The 20,080-nt window shown below is 36.7% G+C and overlaps 1 protein-coding gene across 1 annotated transcript in view; it reads left to right on the forward strand.

The window, feature by feature from the left end:
- Positions 1–3,420: 3,420 nt before the first annotated feature.
- Positions 3,421–20,080, forward strand: part of kcnip4a (potassium voltage-gated channel interacting protein 4a) — a 1,016,612-nt gene continuing 999,952 nt past the window's right edge. The window contains exons 1-2 of the mRNA XM_063043372.1: positions 3,421–3,456; positions 9,044–9,260. Coding sequence (XP_062899442.1) covers positions 9,113–9,260 — 148 coding nt within the window. The 5' untranslated portion in view covers positions 3,421–3,456; positions 9,044–9,112. The remainder of the gene's footprint in view (positions 3,457–9,043; positions 9,261–20,080) is intronic.

Consider the following 20,080-nt stretch of genomic DNA (forward strand, 5'->3'; position numbering starts at 1 on the left):
TTGTCAAAAGCCTTCTGGAAGTCCAAGTAAATGATATCAACCGCTCTATTGTTACCATAAATTTTAGTTGCCTCTTCATAGAACTCCAGCGTATTAGTAAAACATGATTTCCCCTTTTCTGAACTCATACTGGCCTTCTGCTAACATACCTGTTTTTATCGGCTGCTTTTCCATCTCATTCTTTATTATGGTTTACATTACCTTGCCTGCGATACACATTAAGCTTACTGTTCTATAGTTACCAGGGTCAGTGAGGTCACCCTCTTGGATAATGTTAGCCTATTTCCAGTCCATAGCAATTTCACTAGTCTTCAATGACTTTTGAAAAATACATGTTCAGGGTTTGTATGTATAATCACAGACCTCTTTAAGTACCCTTGGATATATGCTGTATGGCCCTGAAGTTGAAAACTTCAGTCTTGATTCCTATAGTCTGCAATAAGTCTGGATGAAAAATGAGTTGTCATTTCTGAAGTTTAAGCTGGGCCTCACTGTAACTGTGCAGGGTGCCACCGACTAAGAAGTCAGAGTAGGTGGTAGGATTGTGAATTAAAATAGCAGCCGCAGTGTAACTGGAAGTTCAGGGTCATTCCTGCTGACTGAGTATAGGTGGTCTGGAAATAAACCATGTTTGGTTTCTCCATTGTGGTCGAGGCCACATTCTAAAAACCAGACGAAATACTTTTGATTGGAAGAAGTACAAATGAATCTCTGCTACACCCAGGAAGGGGATTGGGGTGGGAAGAGGAGAAATAAAAGAAACAGATATTGCGCTTCCTGCGGTTGCATGGGGAAATGTTGTTTGATCGGGAGTATGAAGTGTGAACAGAGGGCCCCAACCAGGAAGTGTAAAAATTAGGTCATTATAATCACCCAACCTCAGGTTAAGGAATTCTGGTCTTGTGTTATTTATTAGCCGGGACTTCAGCACAGCTGGTAGTACTTCATTTCATATCCTGTTGAAAATGTAAGTAGGAGGAGGAGGACGTCAGTCATAAACCAAGCAGTGATCTATGTCATTGAGTGTTGCTCCAGCTTCATGCATTGCTGTTCAGTGAACATTTAGTGATGATCAGTTTCAGCTGGTGCCAATGATTTGACCTTGAATGCCACCAGGGCATCTTATATCAAGGTTTGTTCTGGAAGAAAGTATTAGTTACCATTAGGTCATGATAGCAACATTGCTCAAGCGTTCTATTTATTTTAGTTTATGATCCTCATACATTGATTTCTGAGACAAATGGGCCGTGTTTCATGATGTGCTCCTACTCTTACACTGAAGTCCCCACGAAGTAAATGTATTCCGTTTTTGGAGGTTTGGAGATGGTGCTGTCAAGTTCATCATAGAATCAGTGTTTCTTCTCTGGTTGAGCACAGCATGGAGTAAATCACTTCTTGGCAGTGCAGTGACAAATTGATCTCTCTTTGTTCACTCAAGGACAAGGAGTAACACTCTTTGTCCTTGTTCAGGCACTTCCTCTGAACTCTTTCCCTGCCAGTTGAAAGTCATCTTCCGAGGAGAATATATTGTTGTTATGGCTGTCAAGCTCCATATTAATCACATGAGTCACAAGGATATTATTGACTATCTGCAGGTTGTCTGTGAGTCCCTTTCTATGTGGTCCTTGACTTTAAAAGTGTCAAGTGAAGAGCAAGTTTTTTTTGTTGTTTGCTTGGTGCAATGGGTTCAATCCATTTGGTGATCAAAATCTCTGAACTCCAAGGATTCATTGGAGCAGGTGGACCATCAATGTGGTCAATAAGTACCATGCTTGTGGGAGGCTGCTGCCAACATTGGATATAATACTTTTACTTTGGCAAATTTGTATGTTATAATTTAAAATTGACTTTGAGTTAAAAGGAATGGATTAAAATGTCACAAATGTGGTAAATCTCCAATAATCTGCTATGTTACTATTTGGAAATGATCGTTCATCTAGTACTGTTTCATTGTTTCTGTTTTGACAGCAGGGCCTTTAATCCTGCAGTTCCTTTAAATGTATCAGTTTATCTGGAAAAATTATTTTCTGCAGCATTTAAAACAAAATAAATTAGAAGTGTGTTGAATTATAAAGTAAGAACATTGAATTGCACAGAAAATCTGCAACTTTGTCATCGGCAAAATCTCAAGTGTGTCAGATTCGCAAAAGTTTTACTACGCTGTGGTGAGATGTTTTCATAGTTGGGGACCCCTACAACTTCCTGCAGTACTGTTTTGCTGTTTTTGGTGGATTGGAATTTCCGCACATTTAATCCCATCACTTCATGGAATCTAGGCATTTAAATATGCTGGCTGTTCCCCAGGCAACATCTGCCACAACTGTGAGTTAGGGGAGGGGTGATGGTGGTGGGGAGGAGTAAACTTTCTGTGGCACCCTGCCACAGTGCAATTGGCCAGTTATTAAAAATTACTAAAATTAAAACATTGTGTTCATGTTTTGAATTTGGCGCTACAAGTTGAGATCCCACAAACATCCAAGAACATCTTCTTCAGTCCTCAAAGGAGAATTCAATTATCTATCCATTGAAGCATCATCATTTCCTAAGGAGCAAGTGCAAAATTCTGTTTGAGATTTTGAAGCTGCACAGAATTTGTTGACAGTGTTGTAGTTCATTGTTACTGAACTGACAGAAATAAAGCATTTGGTTAGCTTTGCACAGATCAGAACAGTTAAAGAAGCAGCTTTCTGAGAGGTTGCAAACTGTTTAAAGGAGTGCTTAATTCTCCGCGTGTAATGATAACATAGCCTCTTTATTATCCAAAATATGTAGTGTATGGTTATGAATTAATACTTTTAGAGTAATCAGTGTTGAGACAAAGATGGCATTATAAAGTGCCCTATTTAATTCAGGAATTGATGTTTTTCCTTTTCTGAAAGACAAAAAGGATGTTGTGAATATTTAACATTAATCGGCAGTTCTGTGTAGATGTTATTCATATGAATCCCTAGTGATTACAATATAATTGGCAGCGATATTGAGTTTACGTGGAGTTTGATCTTGAAAGATTTGAGTGATTTGAGGTAAACTATTGAATATAGTGTTACCATCTCCCTGCTCTACCCCCACGCCCATCTGGAGCACAGCAGTTGGCCCGTATTTGTAATTGGTTGTTGCTAAAGGATTGTCAGTTGCTGTGAAGTAGCAGTCATTGTGATAAATGTGATCATAGAGAGATTCATTGGATTGCCTGAACAAGTGGGAAGTGCAGTATTGGAATGATCCCAGTTTTATAAACTAACTGTAACTAGCTTCTGATCTCATCTGTTAAGTGGAACTACTGTAAAGCTCAAATAACCTGTGATTCCTTCTCTCGCTTTGGTAGCCTGGTTTTTCAATAACAACCACAGGGGTGAGCCCCTTTCTGTGAAGCTAAGAAAGCTTGAGTAGGCAGGATAATTGCTGCAGTCGCAGGAGGATTAATTTATGGCTTATCCTTCCTGCTACAAGATTAAGGTAAGATAAATTTCCTTTGCGATAATATCAATTAAAGTTATTTCAATTTTAGCAAAATGACTAATTTTGTGTCTGATTATGCAGTGTCATTTATAACATTATGAATTCTTCATCAATATTATTGAAGTTGTGTGGTTAATTTTTGGCAAACAATTGAAATAAGGATGCAGTAATGGATATAACTAAATATATTTTGAAAGCCCTTTTACGTTTGAATAAAATTCTGAATTTCTTTCAACAAAATATACATGGAGCATCAGTGTTATTTTTGTATTAAAGGAAAAAGTAATTAATGTTAATGATTGCTCAATATTCCTCTATTTTAGTCCTATCATTTAATCAAACAATATGCTTAATTACAGTATATAAATTAGATATACATTGGTTAAAAATTGCAAAGAACTTTAACAATCAACCACATCTGATATCAATGTTAGGTAAAGTGTTCTGCTTGTATTTGGTTAAATATGCAGCTATTTTTGATTTCATTGATATTGTAAAACGAGATTCTGTTCTTGATCATTTCCAGCCAGATTTTAGGAGGTAAATATAATGATTATTTAAGATTATATTCAGTATATTTTAAGTACATGTTCTCTACTTTGTTCCCTAAAATTTATGTTTATTTTCTCATTGGATATTATATTCTTCATTATTAAATACGTTTGAGGTATATATTTTTTCAAAAGAATTTTGGATCATTTATGAATTTTCAGTTTGGGGAAGCTATTGCTTGGTATTAGTGATTGTCTTGTTTACATAACAGAACCATATAAGTCATACTGAAATGTTCCTAATAAAGTCTGTGCTGCCTTATAGCAAACTCTTCTTAATAGACTTTCGGAAGACTATTTTATAAATGTAAAATCTTTAATTTATATGAGGTCATGTACATACAGTACATACAACAGGTCCGTTGAGATGGGAGAAAAATGCAATCACAGAGAGAAGCATGTCAAATTCTATCTGGCTTTCTCACAAAACAATAATGTTTACATGTTCAATGAGACTTCCCCCTACGCCCCAACTACTCCCCATACCTCATGCAGGATCATATTCCTTACTTGTTTCTAATTTGTAAAATATCATTGCATCATTGGCAACATTATTTTTCTTATAGCAGCGATGGGAAAAAAATAGAAGCCTATCCACCTCACATGGAATTAATTGATAGGATTGTCTGTGCATGAAGCCATCCATAATCACAAAATTATGGAGTTCTATATGTAAGGATTTGGATGCAGTATTGTTTTCACATCACCTGATTAATTTTTCTCTTGAAGCCCCTGTAATGACTCTTGTAAATGTTTCACAACTAGCATCTTCCAAATGGCTGAGCAAAAATACTTTTTAATGCTTGATATTCCTGTGATGTTTCTATTAACTCTTGAAGTAGAAGTCATTGATTAAAATAAGCTGGAAATCATAAGGCTTCGATGGCAGCAAACTGCTTTGCTAAAATTTTCTACAGGAAAGAAACTACGATTTGTATTTTTATCTCTGACACAAAGTTAATTAGTCGAGTTACATTTTCTCCTCATGTTTAATGAGATATGAAAAAAAATTGTGTTCCTTTTCATAATAGGATACTATTTCGTAATTTTTTAAAATCAAAATCACAATTTAACTTTTATGTTAAATGGGGGCAAAGTGAAGGGAATCAAACCCTGGACATTTTTGCAATGTCCTGTGGTAAGTGAGTATACATGTTTAAATGGTTTGAAAGTTTTGCTTGTATACTGACTCATTTGGTTTTAATGCTAAATTATCATTCACATTATTCAAGTTGACTCATTGTTTTATTTCCACATCCCACTTAACACTTATGGATTCCAAAATCATTTTGTTTTGCCTGTTCAATTGGTGATCATAGAATTGTAGATTCTGGCAGTGCAGAAAACTTTTTGGTCTATGAAATATGTACGATGCTCAATTTAGTTACTTCCGCTTACCTATTCTTTCTCTATATGATGTAATATTTCTCCAAATGATTATCAAATGTTTTAATTAACTACTTCTATCAGATCTTCTCTTAGCTTTGCCCTCATTAAACTGTTTATCAGCACATTTTCAATCTCTCTGTCACTTGAAAACATTCTAGCAACTATCTTCTGTGCCTAATCAGTGCTTAATGTTGTGCCAAAATTTGTATTGTATGACTGGATATGAAGAACTTCTTTATTGGAAATTCTAGGATAGTATCCAAAATACTTGGGAGTTTTGCTTCTATTTATCGAAGGTCAGGTCCAATAAAAACTTGATTAACTTTTTCTGTTACCTTCAAAAGTTTGCTTAAAATGCTTCCATGCCTTTATCTTGTAACTTTTATTAACATTGTACTTTTTCATGTGCATCATCTCTCATCTCTTTCTTTAACCAAAATGCACTTGACATTTCTGTGTTAACTTGTATCTATTGTGCATCCGTCAAATCCATTATCCTTCACAGTCTTAAACCCTATCTACTTCACTTCTAATTTTTATGTTATTAGCATTATTTCTTGCAGTCACAGATTTTCTTTCTGACCTTGGCCTTCAGATGCCTGTAGAGCAATTCCTTTTCACAAAGGGTGTGGTGTTTATTCTAATCCAAGAATTCCTGCTCCTGGATTTCCTGGCCAATCCCATTAGCCAATTCTGAAGTTTACTGGCAAGGAAACAACAAATATCTTTAGAGGTGCTAATTATGGTGGACCTCAGGGCATTCTGGATACTGTGGAAATGTCGCAGCTCCTGTTAGTTGAAGGTCATATAGTGGCCTGAGTTACACTATCTGAAAAGCTAAATAGGTGGTATCCTTGAGATCTTAAACACTGATTTTCTTGTGGCAGCACTTCTGTTACCATTATTGTTTTGTGGGCTAAACTGAAATTAGTTGACAGAGATTAGTTCAATACTCATCAAGATTTGACATATTGCGATTTCTTACTTGACTTAACCAGCTGTCTGTGCCTGGAGCGAGGAGGTCTTCGACTTGCTTATTTTTCTGATGAAGCAGTTTGTAATCAGCAATATTTGAAATTAAGTCTGCAGCCTAAAGTATAACCTGTCAAAATGTATTGCAAAAAGCAACAGTCCTAATTCTGACTCTCAACCATCTTCCCTGGAGTCCTCCCCCTGGATCAACAAACAACTATTCACAACAGTTTTCTTGCTCTTAGCCAGCTTGTAACTGTGCTGCTACTGCCTGCTTTTTTAAAAATATTCCATGGACTTCAGTAATGCTGTCAAGCTTCATAACCTGTATTTCTGGATAGTATATGTGTACGTCAATTGTGCAGTCTATTCTGTTACTTCACTAATTAACTTAAACAAGGATGTTCTTAACAAGTCTGTACTGGTGCTCCTTTCATTATTCCATTATTATGCACAATGCAGTCAGTGTTCTGCAGAATTGTGGTTTCTGTCCTTGTGGACACTGATATTGAACCACCTGGCATGTAATTGCCAGGTTTACATTTTACTAATATTTTGAATAGGAGGATGATGTTTTTGTTCCTTGCACCCTTTAGTATCACTCCTGCATTCAAGAAGGATTGCAATATTGTGGTTAGCACCTCCATGGTGTTTCCTGTTCCTAGCCACTGTCGCCTTTAAATACTATAACCCTTCCTAGTACCCTCTTTTTGTTTTAGTCTCACCTATTACTCCAGCACAGCGTAGGTGACCACGACTTTGGCAAAGTTCCCTATCTTAATAATTATAGATACAAATTATTCAAGTTCAAGCTCAAGTTAGTTGTCATTTAACCATACATGAATAGTCACGAACACAGCCAAATGAAACAGTGTTCCTCTGGGGTCAAGGTATAAAACACGGTACCGACAGTCATACACAGCACAGGGCACATTTGGTGCATATAGGAGAGCAGTAGACACGGAGTCACAAAATAAAATATAATATAGCCCAAACTCCTGAGTCCATGGATGTTGTTAGCCGAGCAAGACCCCTGGCAGTCTGCAGACGAACACAATCTAGCTTGTCTTCCACCAAGCAAACACGGGAGAGCAGCATGGACGCCACGCCACGCTGTCTCCGGTGTCATCTCTCCTGGATAACACTATGTCATGAGGCCTACTTGGCACTACAACTGAGGCCACGCAGCTCCTCTGCTGTTGGTCCCGCCAATAAACCAGTGAACCAGATCTGTAGCATTCCACATTACCAGTGTCCAGCAGGGTCTCCCAGTCACAAGAAAAACAACTTAGACCATCCCTCACTGTTAGCCTGTACGCTGCCGTCGTGCACTGCGTCTGACACCACCCTGAGGCAGGCAGTAACATGATCTGCACCAAGTTCAGCTCCTCCACCAAGGCACAATTTGCTCATGGGGTAGACATGAAGTACCTGAAATTCTCAAGTGTCCAATAGTGTCTTGCAATCCTAAAAAGACACTTAAAAAAAAAAGACAATAATATCTTTGGTTAGCCCCATAGAGGCTGCTGCACCCAAGTGCACTGCCTTCTTACAAGACATATCTTAGAAAATACCGCATAGAGTACTTCAGCCATATCTTTGCCTAATGCTTCATTTTACCTCTAATTAGCTACCATACCTTTTTCTTGATTAAAATCTCCATAGAAGACCTTTGCATCCACTTTTATGTTTGCTGTCTGTACTGTCTTTTTGATATCGTTTGGTTCACTTTTGAAATTGTACTTGTGTATTAATTATATTTAACTTTCTCTGTTATTCAAGCCAGTATCTTTCTCTTTCACCTTTATTAACCAGGGAGCTTGGACTTTGCTTGCCCTTCCTTGGCCATTGTGGCTATCTGCATTCTGTGAAGCAATCACCTTTGAAACGGTTGTTTGTAGCTCAATTACATTCCTTCTTGTTACTCTCCAGCTCTAATTTATCCAGGACAGATCCCACATCAACTTGCTGAAATTAAACAGCTATTTATTGATTTTTTTTCTTGAATAGTCTTTGACCTTCCCACACATCAGTGGTATTTCCCATTCATAAAATTAATTTGTACTTTTATGTTTCAAAAGTATAATTTTAGTTCTCTGTTAATAGTTATGGTGATGAGATTGTAAATACTATAAAAATGAACTGCAAATCAATATAATGCAATTATTGGAAAGTATGTCTATTTGCTCCTTGGCCCCAGAGGAACACTGTCTCATTTGGCTGTATCCATGTATGTTTTGAATGACAATTAAGCTTGCTTTGATTTGATATAAGCACATAGTCTTTAATTTGTCACAATTTTGCTACCTTACTATGTTTTTAAACTTTGATGTCCAGAGGTTAAACAACTGGGCAATATTTGAACCTGAAATTGCAGTGAGAAATTTACACATGAATCTTGAGAATTTTTTAAAAGTTGAATTTTGTGTTAGCAAGTTTCAAAAACCATTCTGAATTAAATTGAAATAGGAAAGTTATTCAATGATTTTATTTCAGCACCTAATTTAAGATCTTTCAGTGTTTTTAACATTTTACCATTTCTTATATGCAAAAGAGTCATAAAGATGCTGGAGAACATAAAACATGTCCATTTAAAACTTGTAATTACTTTTCCTCAACATGTGATATGCATAATCTTTCATCTGAGACAGAACCTCGTTTCCTTTATCTAGAAATTTTAATCCAGCTGGAAGGTGCCACCTAAAGTTAATTGTCCTACATTGTGGATAACAGTGTTGTGCATGATGACTAAGCCCTCTGAGAAAAGGACCCAGAAATGGAGAGAAGATATCTCTGAGTTTCGAAAGAAGCATGGCCTCTCTAAAGGAGTACTGCTGAACTGCTGCCTTGTGAAACGAATCCTTGCCTGGGCAACACCAACTGTGAAAGGTATCACCTACATTTTTATTTCACATCAGTTTAATAATGATTACTTATATCCATATATTTGGTGCTGCACGATATTATTCTCTTATGACCAGCACATTAGCATCAAACTTCTTTGTCCATAGTTTTAAAGGTCCAAGGACACACAAAGAGTTTAATACGACAATGCAATTATTTCAAAAAGTTTCTTGGTTTTCATGTTTGTTCAAGTCACCCATATTATAGGTAGCATAAATGTAAGAAAGCAAATGATTTTGTAAGCATGAAATATTAAATTTGTAGAGCATTCACTTCAAATATTAATTTAGAATTAAAATATTTAGAATTATCTATTATTTTATTGTGATAGTGTACAGGTCATAAATCTGATGCATAACAATAAGTGTAATCGACAATATGGAAGGTATGGCTTTTTAAGACACAGAACTTGATTTCACATCTTCCACACGAAAGTAGAAATACATTGGAATGGACTTGTGTCTGCTTTATGAAGATGCCTGTTATTATGGTAGGATGCATTTGAGCTGGGTAGATATCTTAACTAATTGAATTGCACATTTTTTTCTCATTCTTGAGGATTATCATTTAAAAGCTTGCACTTAACTGGAGAGTGTTCCATATAATCACTTTTAAGGAAGCTACTAACACAGAATGTTGTAGCCTTGTGTTTTTTTTTCACAAAGTTAATGGGCCAAATTAAATGATTCATTCTCGCTTGTGAAGCTGTATCCTTCATTGCTAATTTTAAACTTTGCACAGGAATAAATATCTTATGAAAAAATTGTCTTATCAAATATAAAAGAACTGGATGGTGTAACAGTAAATTCTATGGATTTAAATCCAAATTGAGCTGTTCTAATGAAAGCTTGAGCTATCCCATGTTACATCTGAAGGTAATCCAGCATAATCGCCAGTTCTCTCCAAAGATTTTACAGCAAACCAATTTACATAGAACACTTTATTTAACAATTGGTTAGTCAAACTGAACTAATTGTATGGAGGTAATAATATCTGAAACAAGTATGCAATTACTTCTATATAATCAGACAGATAGCTAGCTGATTGAAAATCTCTTCCTTCTATCAACCTGTGCCTTGCTTGTGGCCTGCATGGTTTTATAGTAATTTCTGACTGTAGTACTGTGCAGGCATCCTTTCACATATGCTATCATAGCAATCTTGAAAACATATTTTGTCTTTGAGAGATACCATAAATTTATTCTGGAAAGACTGCTATGGTACGTTGGTCTATAAGCTTAAATAAATGTTGCATTTGTGTTCCAAAACTCTATCACAAAATCCTGAAATTTTAAGAATGAATTACTTGGGAATGTTTGAACAAACTACATTTAATTGGTAACAATGTTCCTTTTGTCTTTTACCATATTTGGCATAATTTCCTGCTCCTCATTAATAATTCCTCTCAAATACTTTCTGGTCCAAGCCATTTAATGATGTTGTGGTGGAGTAAGGAATTTACAAGTTTTAGATCTTAGTCTCTTGTGAACCTGGGAATGTGTTCCTGGGACTGTGGTGATATGTATTTTTTAAAAATTGACACACGAGGTTTGAAGATCTGTTTTTGTGTTAGTCTCATGATACAGATTTGGAGAAATCCTTACAATCACATGGTTTTGTTGTCTAATTGTGTATTTTTCAACTAAATATGTCTCTTAGTATTTCACAAGCATTGTATTTTTCCGACCATTCTACAACTTTGCATTTACATATTAATTGCATTATATCGTGAACTTAAAATAAATCCTTACTTTTGAGATCATCCCTAATATCCTATTATCAACAAATCAACTAAAAAAGCTATTAATGTTGATAGCAAATTGCTAATCTCATTGGTGCTAGGCTTCATCTCTGATTTTAATTATATGAGCAATATTGTGTGTTAAGAGTGCAGTTCCACCCAAAGCTATGAAATTGTCCATTGTAAGTTGTCAATTGCATAGTGAGTAATAACTACATACATTTATAATTTATTTAAACCTGCTTTAATTTGCTCTTCCTAACCAATACTTAGGCGTGGGAGTACTTTTGATTGAAAAGGAACTTAGCTGTCAGCTCTTATTTCAGGTTTTAGTGTTGTAAATCAGTGCATCCACACTGTGAAGATGCGAATGATGCAGCAAGAGAGGTTTATGACAATATTCGAGATGCTGTATATTCCTGGCTTCTTCTCTCATTTTTGCTCCTTGCATTTTAAGGATGTGCTTGCATTTATGTGGCACCTTTCATAATCTTAGGAGAACTTTTCATCAGAGTGCAGTTACTTGTGTAATATAGTCAATATATTGGAGTTGGAGGAGAAGATGGCGGCACAACGCAGTGCGCGCGGACACTTCGGTGGTGATGTCTGTTATTTGTCAAGTAGGGGACCGTGCACAATTCTGATTTGATGGAGACAGACGTGAGAGTACGGAGGAACATCTGGAGAAACTTTTGAAATGCCTGCTTCACTGCCGCTGTTACTGTGTGGTCCGGAATCTCCGGAGGAGAAGGCCCCAAATCTTTGGCTTTGCTTGATTCGGTGGCTGGGACGAGGTCGAAGGCGCTTGGAAGAGGATGGCGCTCGGGAGGCAGTATCGGAGGGGCTGGTCAGAGGCTCGAAGTTTTCGGATGGACAAACTCAGTGTCGGCTGTGCCCTTTGCCGCCTGCTGTTGGGGACTCGGAAGTCGATCAACTCGGGCCTTTGAGACTTTTTTTTTATCATGCCCATGGTCTTTATCAAATTATGGTATTGCTTTGCACTGCTGTAACTATATGTCATAATTATGTGGTTCTGTCAGTGTTAGTCTTTGGTTTGTCCTGTTTTTCTGTGATATCACTCTGGAGGAACGTTGTATCATTTCTTAATGCATGTATGCATTTCTAAATGCCAATAAACGAGGACTGATCTAATCTAATATAGTTACTTGATAGCCAATTTGCATATATACTTCAGTGATGTTAGATTCAAGATGCTGGAGATAACACATTCACACTTTGAAGAAACGATCCTTGAGATCTTTTGCATGTGCTTGAGAGTAGAAATGGAATCTTTAATCCAGAAGTAGACGCTAGGTTTTTCTTAGGATGCTGCATCATAAAAGTATGGAAAGGAGGTTAATTGTACTACTTCCTGAAATTAAAGGATTTCATTGGGGTAAAGAGAGTTGCACTTTCAGGCTGTGAAACACCACTCTGTGTTTTGAGCAGCAGAGCGAGCTTTTCTTCAGCAGCTGAACTATCCTCTTGCATTTGTGCTCAGTGATCGTGGTATTTCAGGGTAAAGAGTGCTATTTAAATTCACGTCGATGATGGCAGAACTTCCCAACTTTCTAGATTCAACAGTTGTTAAGTTTACCTTCTGTGACGTTATCTTCAACTATGTTATATTGGACTTGAATTACTATTGTCACCTGTACCAAGATGCAGTGAAAGGGTTGTCCTGCATACTGTTCAGAAAGATCAAATCATCACAGTGTAATCTGCTAAAACAAGGTAAAGCAAAAGCTACTCTGAAAGTGCAGTGCAGGTAAACAAAGTAGATTGTGAGGTCGAGAGTCCACCTTATCATATGAGAGTCTGTTAACAGCGGGTTAGAAACAGTTCGTGAGTCTGGTGATTTGTGCTTTCAGGCCTTTTAGTCATTTTCCCAATGGGAGAGGGGAAGGAAGAGAATGTCTAGGTGGGTTGGTTCTTTGATTATGATGGCTGCTTTACTGACAGAGTGAGAAATGAAGATAGAGTCCATTGAGGGGAAGCTGGTTTCTATGAGGTGCTGAGCGGTGTCCCTAGCTCTGTGATTTCTCGTGGTCACGTGCAGAGCAGTTGCCATACCCAGCTGTTATGCATCCAGCGAGAACCCATGTGACCAATTAACCTACTAACCTGTACGTCTTTGAGATGTGGGAAAAATCACAGCACTTGGAAGAAACCCATGCATTCACAGGGAGTACATACAAACTCTTTACAAACAGTGAGAGGAAATGAACCCTGGTCACTGGCGCTGTAATAGCATTGCTCTAACCACTACACTACCATGCCACACCACGGTAGTTGAGAGTGAGTAGGTTCTCTTTATAGTAACCATTTTAGGAGATGGCCTTGGGAAAGGTTGCTCATATTGGTCAACTCTAACAATAGGAAGCTTATTTCACGTACTGCTTATGACCATATCTGAAGATGTGCTGCTGTTATTTCTTTGCAACTACCTTCTTCACTAAAGTAACTATGTACAAAAGCACCACAGCTAAAAATTCCCTAGCACTCTAGTGGTTCCATAGAGAAGAGATGGACGATTCATCTTTGACCTGCACCCATGGGTTGCATAATAGAAGTCAGAGGCAACTTGGAAGTTGGCTGCTGGCAGATCTGGCTACCTGCACCATCACCCTCCTACCCACAAGTCCGATGATGAAAGACATATAACCTGACCTGAGGAGACAGATGGATCATACCTGGATCATCTGTTTTATGCCAGCCATGGAAATATTTGTGAAAAAAAGTGATAGCATATTTAAATTTTTAACTTTGACTTGGTTTTTAATTAATTTCTAGTAAGTGAAAAGTTTTAAATAAGTTAAACTTGTATTCCTTTTATCATTATCAGGCATATTTAAAAACAGTTACAAAGCGTTCTGATGGAGGCCAGCTTTTAAATGGCTGTCTGAGCATTTGAAAGACAGGCTTTCAGGATCCACAATTTAGAGTCCTGTTGCTCGCAGTCCACTCTGCTGCATGAACAATGGTGGCATGCCTGTCTCAAGGTTGATTGACCCCACTGCTCAATGAAAACTAAGTGCAATCATGGGAAAAAGCATCACAGGGTGCTGGACAATTGAATGTGTTTCAATCCGATACAGATAATCCAGTTCTTCATTACTTTTGGCTTTTGCCCTAGGCTTTATTAATATTTAATCTGGATGCCATTCCCAGATGTTCACGAGACAACTGTCTTCAGTAAAATAAGAGTGGTATTATGAAATGAAATGTATATTCTGTATATCAGCAAAGTGGGTACATATCATACTGCATGGTTAGCTTTTTCAAGCTGATTTTCAGATATCTTAAGCCAATGAATCAATGTCCCTCCTTGCTTGAGGAAAATTCGTTATAATATCAAGACTTCAACAAGTTTCATGGTTGGATTCAGATCTGAACTTAATGCGGCATAGAAGGCAGTTTATTATTCATTTGTCATTATCATTTCTTTTGGTGTCTGACCAATTGCAACCCTTTAATAAATAATAATGGCGCTTTCACTAAATTTAATTGATTATGGATAACTTCTCTGGGTGAGGAATCCCATGGTATTTCTTCTCCCTAGTAGCTTGTGCTGAAAATAGGAGCAGACAGGCCAGTTTTCAGCTGCTATCGTGCCTTACAGTTATAGTGGATCAGTGATTCACCGCGTATGGTTATTCACTTACCTGGTACTTACATTTTCTACTTATAAAATCCAAATATAGTTATAATAATTTTCTAAAGTTTATATTTACTGATGTTATATGTTGCTTGCTTTAAAGTCTCAAATAACTTATACTCAGAAAGATTAAAAAAAACAAATATTTTGCCTTGCATTTTGATGAATTACTGTATGCTGCCTGATCTGCTGAGAATATCCAGCAATTCCTTGCTTATTTTTGTGCCTGAGCAGTTGTAAATTATATATAAACCAAGAAGCAAGATTCAATGTATATTAAATCTTTGTTCCGTGTGAGTTTTGTGCTTCTTCATGAGTTATCTATGGCTGAGCATTAATATATTGCTTTGCAAAAGAAAATTGCACGTTTTCTGTTGCACATATGACTTGACATAACTGGTGGAAAACTAAAACAGGTCCTCCTTAGAAGTCTATACAACCAGAAATCCTCATTCATTTGATGTGTATGTATATCAGAGTATAATCCAACTAAAAATGTCTTCATAATGCATAAATTTAATTATGAAGGCCACTCTTCTACAGTTGTCATCTTGTATAATTTTACTGTTGTTTTGGGGATGGGAAAATGTCCATGGGAAGGCTTTAGGGTTATAATTTGCTGGTAGAGCCTATCAATAGATCGGCAGGAGCTTATTTTGATTACCTTATTAACAGTTTTACATATGATCTGCATTTTATTGTATAGGGCATAAGTAGATGAGATATTGAAAGTCAAAGTAAAACTGGCAGTTGCTGGAATTCTGAAGTAAAATAGAAAATACTCAGTAGATCATTGCGCATCTATAGAAAGAGAAATCATTAACATTTCAGGTTCAGAATCTGATTCAGGTTTGTTATCACTGTGCAACATGTCCAAAATGCTGGAGAAATTCAGCTGGTCAGGCAGCATCTATGAAGGAAGATAAGTAGTTGGTTTTGGACCAAGATGTCGACTATTTATTTCCCTCCATAGATGCTGCCTGACCTGCTGAGTTCTACCAGCATTTTATGTGTGCTGCTCAAGATTTCCAGCATCTGTAGAATCTCTTGTGTCTCTTATTATCACTAATGTATGCCATGAAATCTGTCGTGTTGCAGCAACAGTACAGTGCAAGACATTAATATGTGTTAAATAAAATAATGAGAAAGATTAATCACAAGATAATGTTCATGGGATCATAGACCCTTAAGAAATCTGATGGCGTGGAAATGGTGAAAGAAGCTGTTCCTAAAATGTTGAGAGCACCTCTTCCCTAATAGTAGTAACATCAAGAGGGCTTGCCTCGGATGATGAGGGTCCTTAATAATGGATGTTGCCACCTGTAGGCACCACCTCATGAAGATATCCTCAATAGCAGGGAGGCTTGTGCTTGTGATTGAACTGGCTAAATCTACAATCATCCGCATCCTCTTGTAATTCTGTGCATTGGAGGCTCCATACCAGGCTGTGATGTAACCGATCAGAAGGTTCTGCATTGTACATCTGTAGAAATTTGCAAGAGTTTTTTTGGTGACATAGTCATTCAGGTTTGGGACTCATAATCAGAACTGAAAGGGAGAAAGCAAGTTGGCCAAGTAGCCGCAACTGGGTGATACATAAAGAATATCTATGATAGGTAAAATCCTGTAGGCATTAAAGAGACAGTTAAGGTCCTTTGTTTCGGTAATATATTACTAAATGTTGTGAAGTCTTGGTAATGTTGCATATTCTGACCTACTGCAGAGATGTTCTAAGCAGGCTGTTCAGAGACTTGGGTTTGTCAAAGGCAAAAGCAGAATTACTGAGTTCAAGTCTGCAAAGATGGAATCTGCTGTCACAAGGCACAAAAACCTCCACGAAGGATTTCAATATATGAGACAGATGTTTTCTAGAATAACTGATGACAAGGTTAATGAAGACATTTTTGTTGGTCCACAAATCAAACAGGTCATCAATGACAGGCAATTCAAAGAACTTCTAGTGGGACTGTAGAAAATCACATGGAAAGCATTCAAGGATGTTGCTGAAAATGTTCTTGGCAACTACAGAACACCAAACTATGAGCAGCTGGTTGACAACATGCTTCAAGCATCCAAAACCATGAAGTGCAACGTGTCACTAAAGATTCATTTTCTGTATTCCCATTTAGACTTTTTCCCTTCAAGTATGGTGCAAGGTTTCAGCAGGACATTGTGGTCCTGATGAAACAGTGTCAGGGAAACTGGAATCCATTAATACTGGCTGATTATTGTTGGACACGTAAGACACTGAGTACAAATAAAAATCATCAACAAAACAGTTTTAGCTTAGTTGAACTATTGCAAAGTGTCAGTATCATTATGCAATTAAATGTATTATATTCAATAAAAGTTAGTTTATTGTTTCTTGAAATTCCTATGTGATATAAGTAGTCTGAAATTATATTTGCGTTCAGCTTCAGGCAGTGTATCTTAAAAAAATAAATCCTGAGGAAGCAACACCTTCAAAAAAATTTGCTGTCCAGTTTAACTGATATTTAATGTCTAAGTTTCAAATCAGAAGACATTTCAGTCTGTGCAAATATAATATTTCTTGCAGGTTAATTGAGGTTGCCCCTTTGTAGGTATGAGAAGCTAATCAAGTTTGCTCTTTTGTGATTGATAATTTAGCAAGAGTAAGGGTAAGGAAGAAATACTCTTTCCTCAAAATCAGCTTATTGTTTTTAATAATGTATGAAGCTGAAATGCTAACAAAAGAATAGTATCTTGTTTATATAAAAATGTATTGTAAGCAGATTTGCAAAAAGAAACATTCAATAATAAATGGATTTGCAGCTGCAATTATTTTCTGATAAATACTCCTAGCTAAATTACTATGTAGGAACTGGTGCATTTTCTTCTTCAGATGTCAGGCATTTTATATTTAGAAAAGCTAGACTTGAGAGATTTTGCACAAATCCACCAACTAATGCTACATTTTATTTTCATGACATCTAACAAACAAGAAAATAAAATCTGATGTCAGAATTTCTGGCTCAAAGATAATTTATTTTAAATGAAAATTAGTACATTTAATCTTATTAAACTTGTAATGAGATTTAAGCAGAAGTAGAAAAGCCATCTCGAAGAATGTTTCTGTATGCAGAGCAAAGCAGGTATTTGACTTGCAGGTATTCAAATATCAAGAGCTTGTGTGCAGTTCTATGAGCCACCAAGGCTTATTTTCTTTTCCATATTCAATTAATGCACATGCCAGGACTTCGTCGTGATTAAAGGAATGTGATTGGGTGTGATAATAAATATCCAAATATAAAATTTGTTTAAGAGTGCATTATATCATTATAACATGCCAGAGCCTGCCTGAAGACATAAATTGGTGTCCTCTTATTTCGTGGGACTCCTGCATAATTCTGGAAAACCAATCACCTCAAAATCTTCTGTAAGGCAAACTCTTTTTTTCTCATTGACTTGCATTTCATGAATGGAGATGGGTTCATATGGAAATCTTTTCTGTCAATGCCCCAGTGGCTGTGCAGTCTAGAGGCAGGGGAATGCTGAGTGTATTGGAGTTAGAAGCTGAAGCATTGTTGTTCCAATTAAAAATTGCATTGCTAGACAAAGTATAATTGTGCAAGTATTAATGGAAGGAATTGGTTTATTACTGCTTCCAGAATTAGGTAAGTATTTTCAGAGTGAAGTATAAGACAAAAAGTTTAGAAAGGAATAAGAATTTAGCCACAGGCAACATAGAGAAAAAATTGAAAAAAAGGATGGGGAAAACAGGACTGAATTTGAATGCACATAGTATGCAAGATAAGGTAGCTGATCTTGTAACACAGTTAGAAATTGGCAGGTATGATGTTAATAGGTATCACAAAGTTATGATGGAAAAAAGATTACAACTGGGTACCTAACATTCAGGTGGATAAAGAGTTGGTGTGCTTTGTTGATTAAAACATGAAATCAAATCTTTAAAATGAAGTGACATACAATGAGATGTAGAATCCTTATGGGTAGAGTTAAGAAACTTCAAGGGTAAGAAGACCCAAATAGAAATTAGGCCTCAGAACCGTAGACAGGATGTTGAGTATAAATTGCAATGGGAGATAGAAAAGACATGTAAAAAGGATAATGTGACAATGGTCATAGAGGATTTCAATATGCAGCAAGATTGGGAAAATCAAATTGGTGCTAGATCCCACATAAATGAATTTGTAGAGTACCTATGAGATGCTTTTAAAAGTAACGTGAGGTAAAGGGAATTCTGAATTGAATTGTGTGTAATGAACCAGATCTGATTAGGAAGCTTAAGGTAAAGGAACCCTCAGAAGTCAGTAATCATAATAAGATGGAATTCACTCTGGAATTTTACTTTACTTTACTTTATTGTCGCCAAACAACTGATACTAGAATGTACAATCATGACAGTGATATTTGATTCTGCGCTTAGCGCTCCCTGGAGTACAAATTGATAGTAAATAGTAAAAATTTAAATTATAATTATATTTATAGTTTGAATAGAAAATATAAAAGGGAAAGTAAGGTAGTGCAAAAAAACGAGAGGCAGGTCCGGATATTTGGAGGGTACGGCCCAGATCCATGTCAGGATCTGTTCAGCAGTCTTATCACAGTTGGAAAGAAGTTGGGAAGTTGTTCCCAAATCTATTTTAAACCCAAATAGAGGATGTATTGGTATTACAATTAAGTAAAGGCAAGTAGAGAAATACAAGAGGGGATACTAATAGAGGTGATGCTAAAACAGCAATAGCTAGAGACACTTAGAAAACACAACATCAATTTATCCCAAAAAAGAACAAACATTTTAAAGGGAGGATGAGGCAACCATGGATGACAAATGAATTCAAAGACAGCATAAAAGCAGAGAAATGGCAGACAATATATGAAATATTCCTGGGAAACTAGAGGATTGAGAAGATTTTAAAAACAACAGAAGGCAACTAAAAAGCAATAAGGAGAGAAAATTGAAATATGAAGGCAAGCTAGTCAATAAAATAAAAGAGGATACTTTTTTTTCAGATATGTAAAAAGTAAACAAGAGGCAAGATATTGGAATGCTGGAAACAACAAAATAGTGAACTGATTAAGTATTTTGCATCAGTCTTCACTGTGGAAAAAACCAGCAGCATACCAGAAATTCAAGAAAGCCAGGGGCAGAGGTGAGAGTACTTGCTATTACTAAGGAGAGGATGATTGGGAAGCTGAAGGGCTGAACAAGATGGACCACACTCCAGGGTTCTGAAAGAGATAGCTGAAGAGATTGTGGAGGTATCAGTAGTGATCCTTCAAGAATTATTAAATTCTGCAATAGTTCCGGAGGACTGGAGAATCCACTGTTTAGGATGGAGGCAGGCACAAGGTAGAAAATTACAGGCCAATTAGCTTGACTTCAGTGGTTGGTAAGATGTTAGTGTCCAGTATGAAGGATAAG

Source organism: Mobula hypostoma, chromosome 3 (genome assembly GCF_963921235.1).
Source record: "Mobula hypostoma chromosome 3, sMobHyp1.1, whole genome shotgun sequence".
Taxonomy (NCBI): Eukaryota; Metazoa; Chordata; class Chondrichthyes; order Myliobatiformes; family Myliobatidae; genus Mobula; species Mobula hypostoma.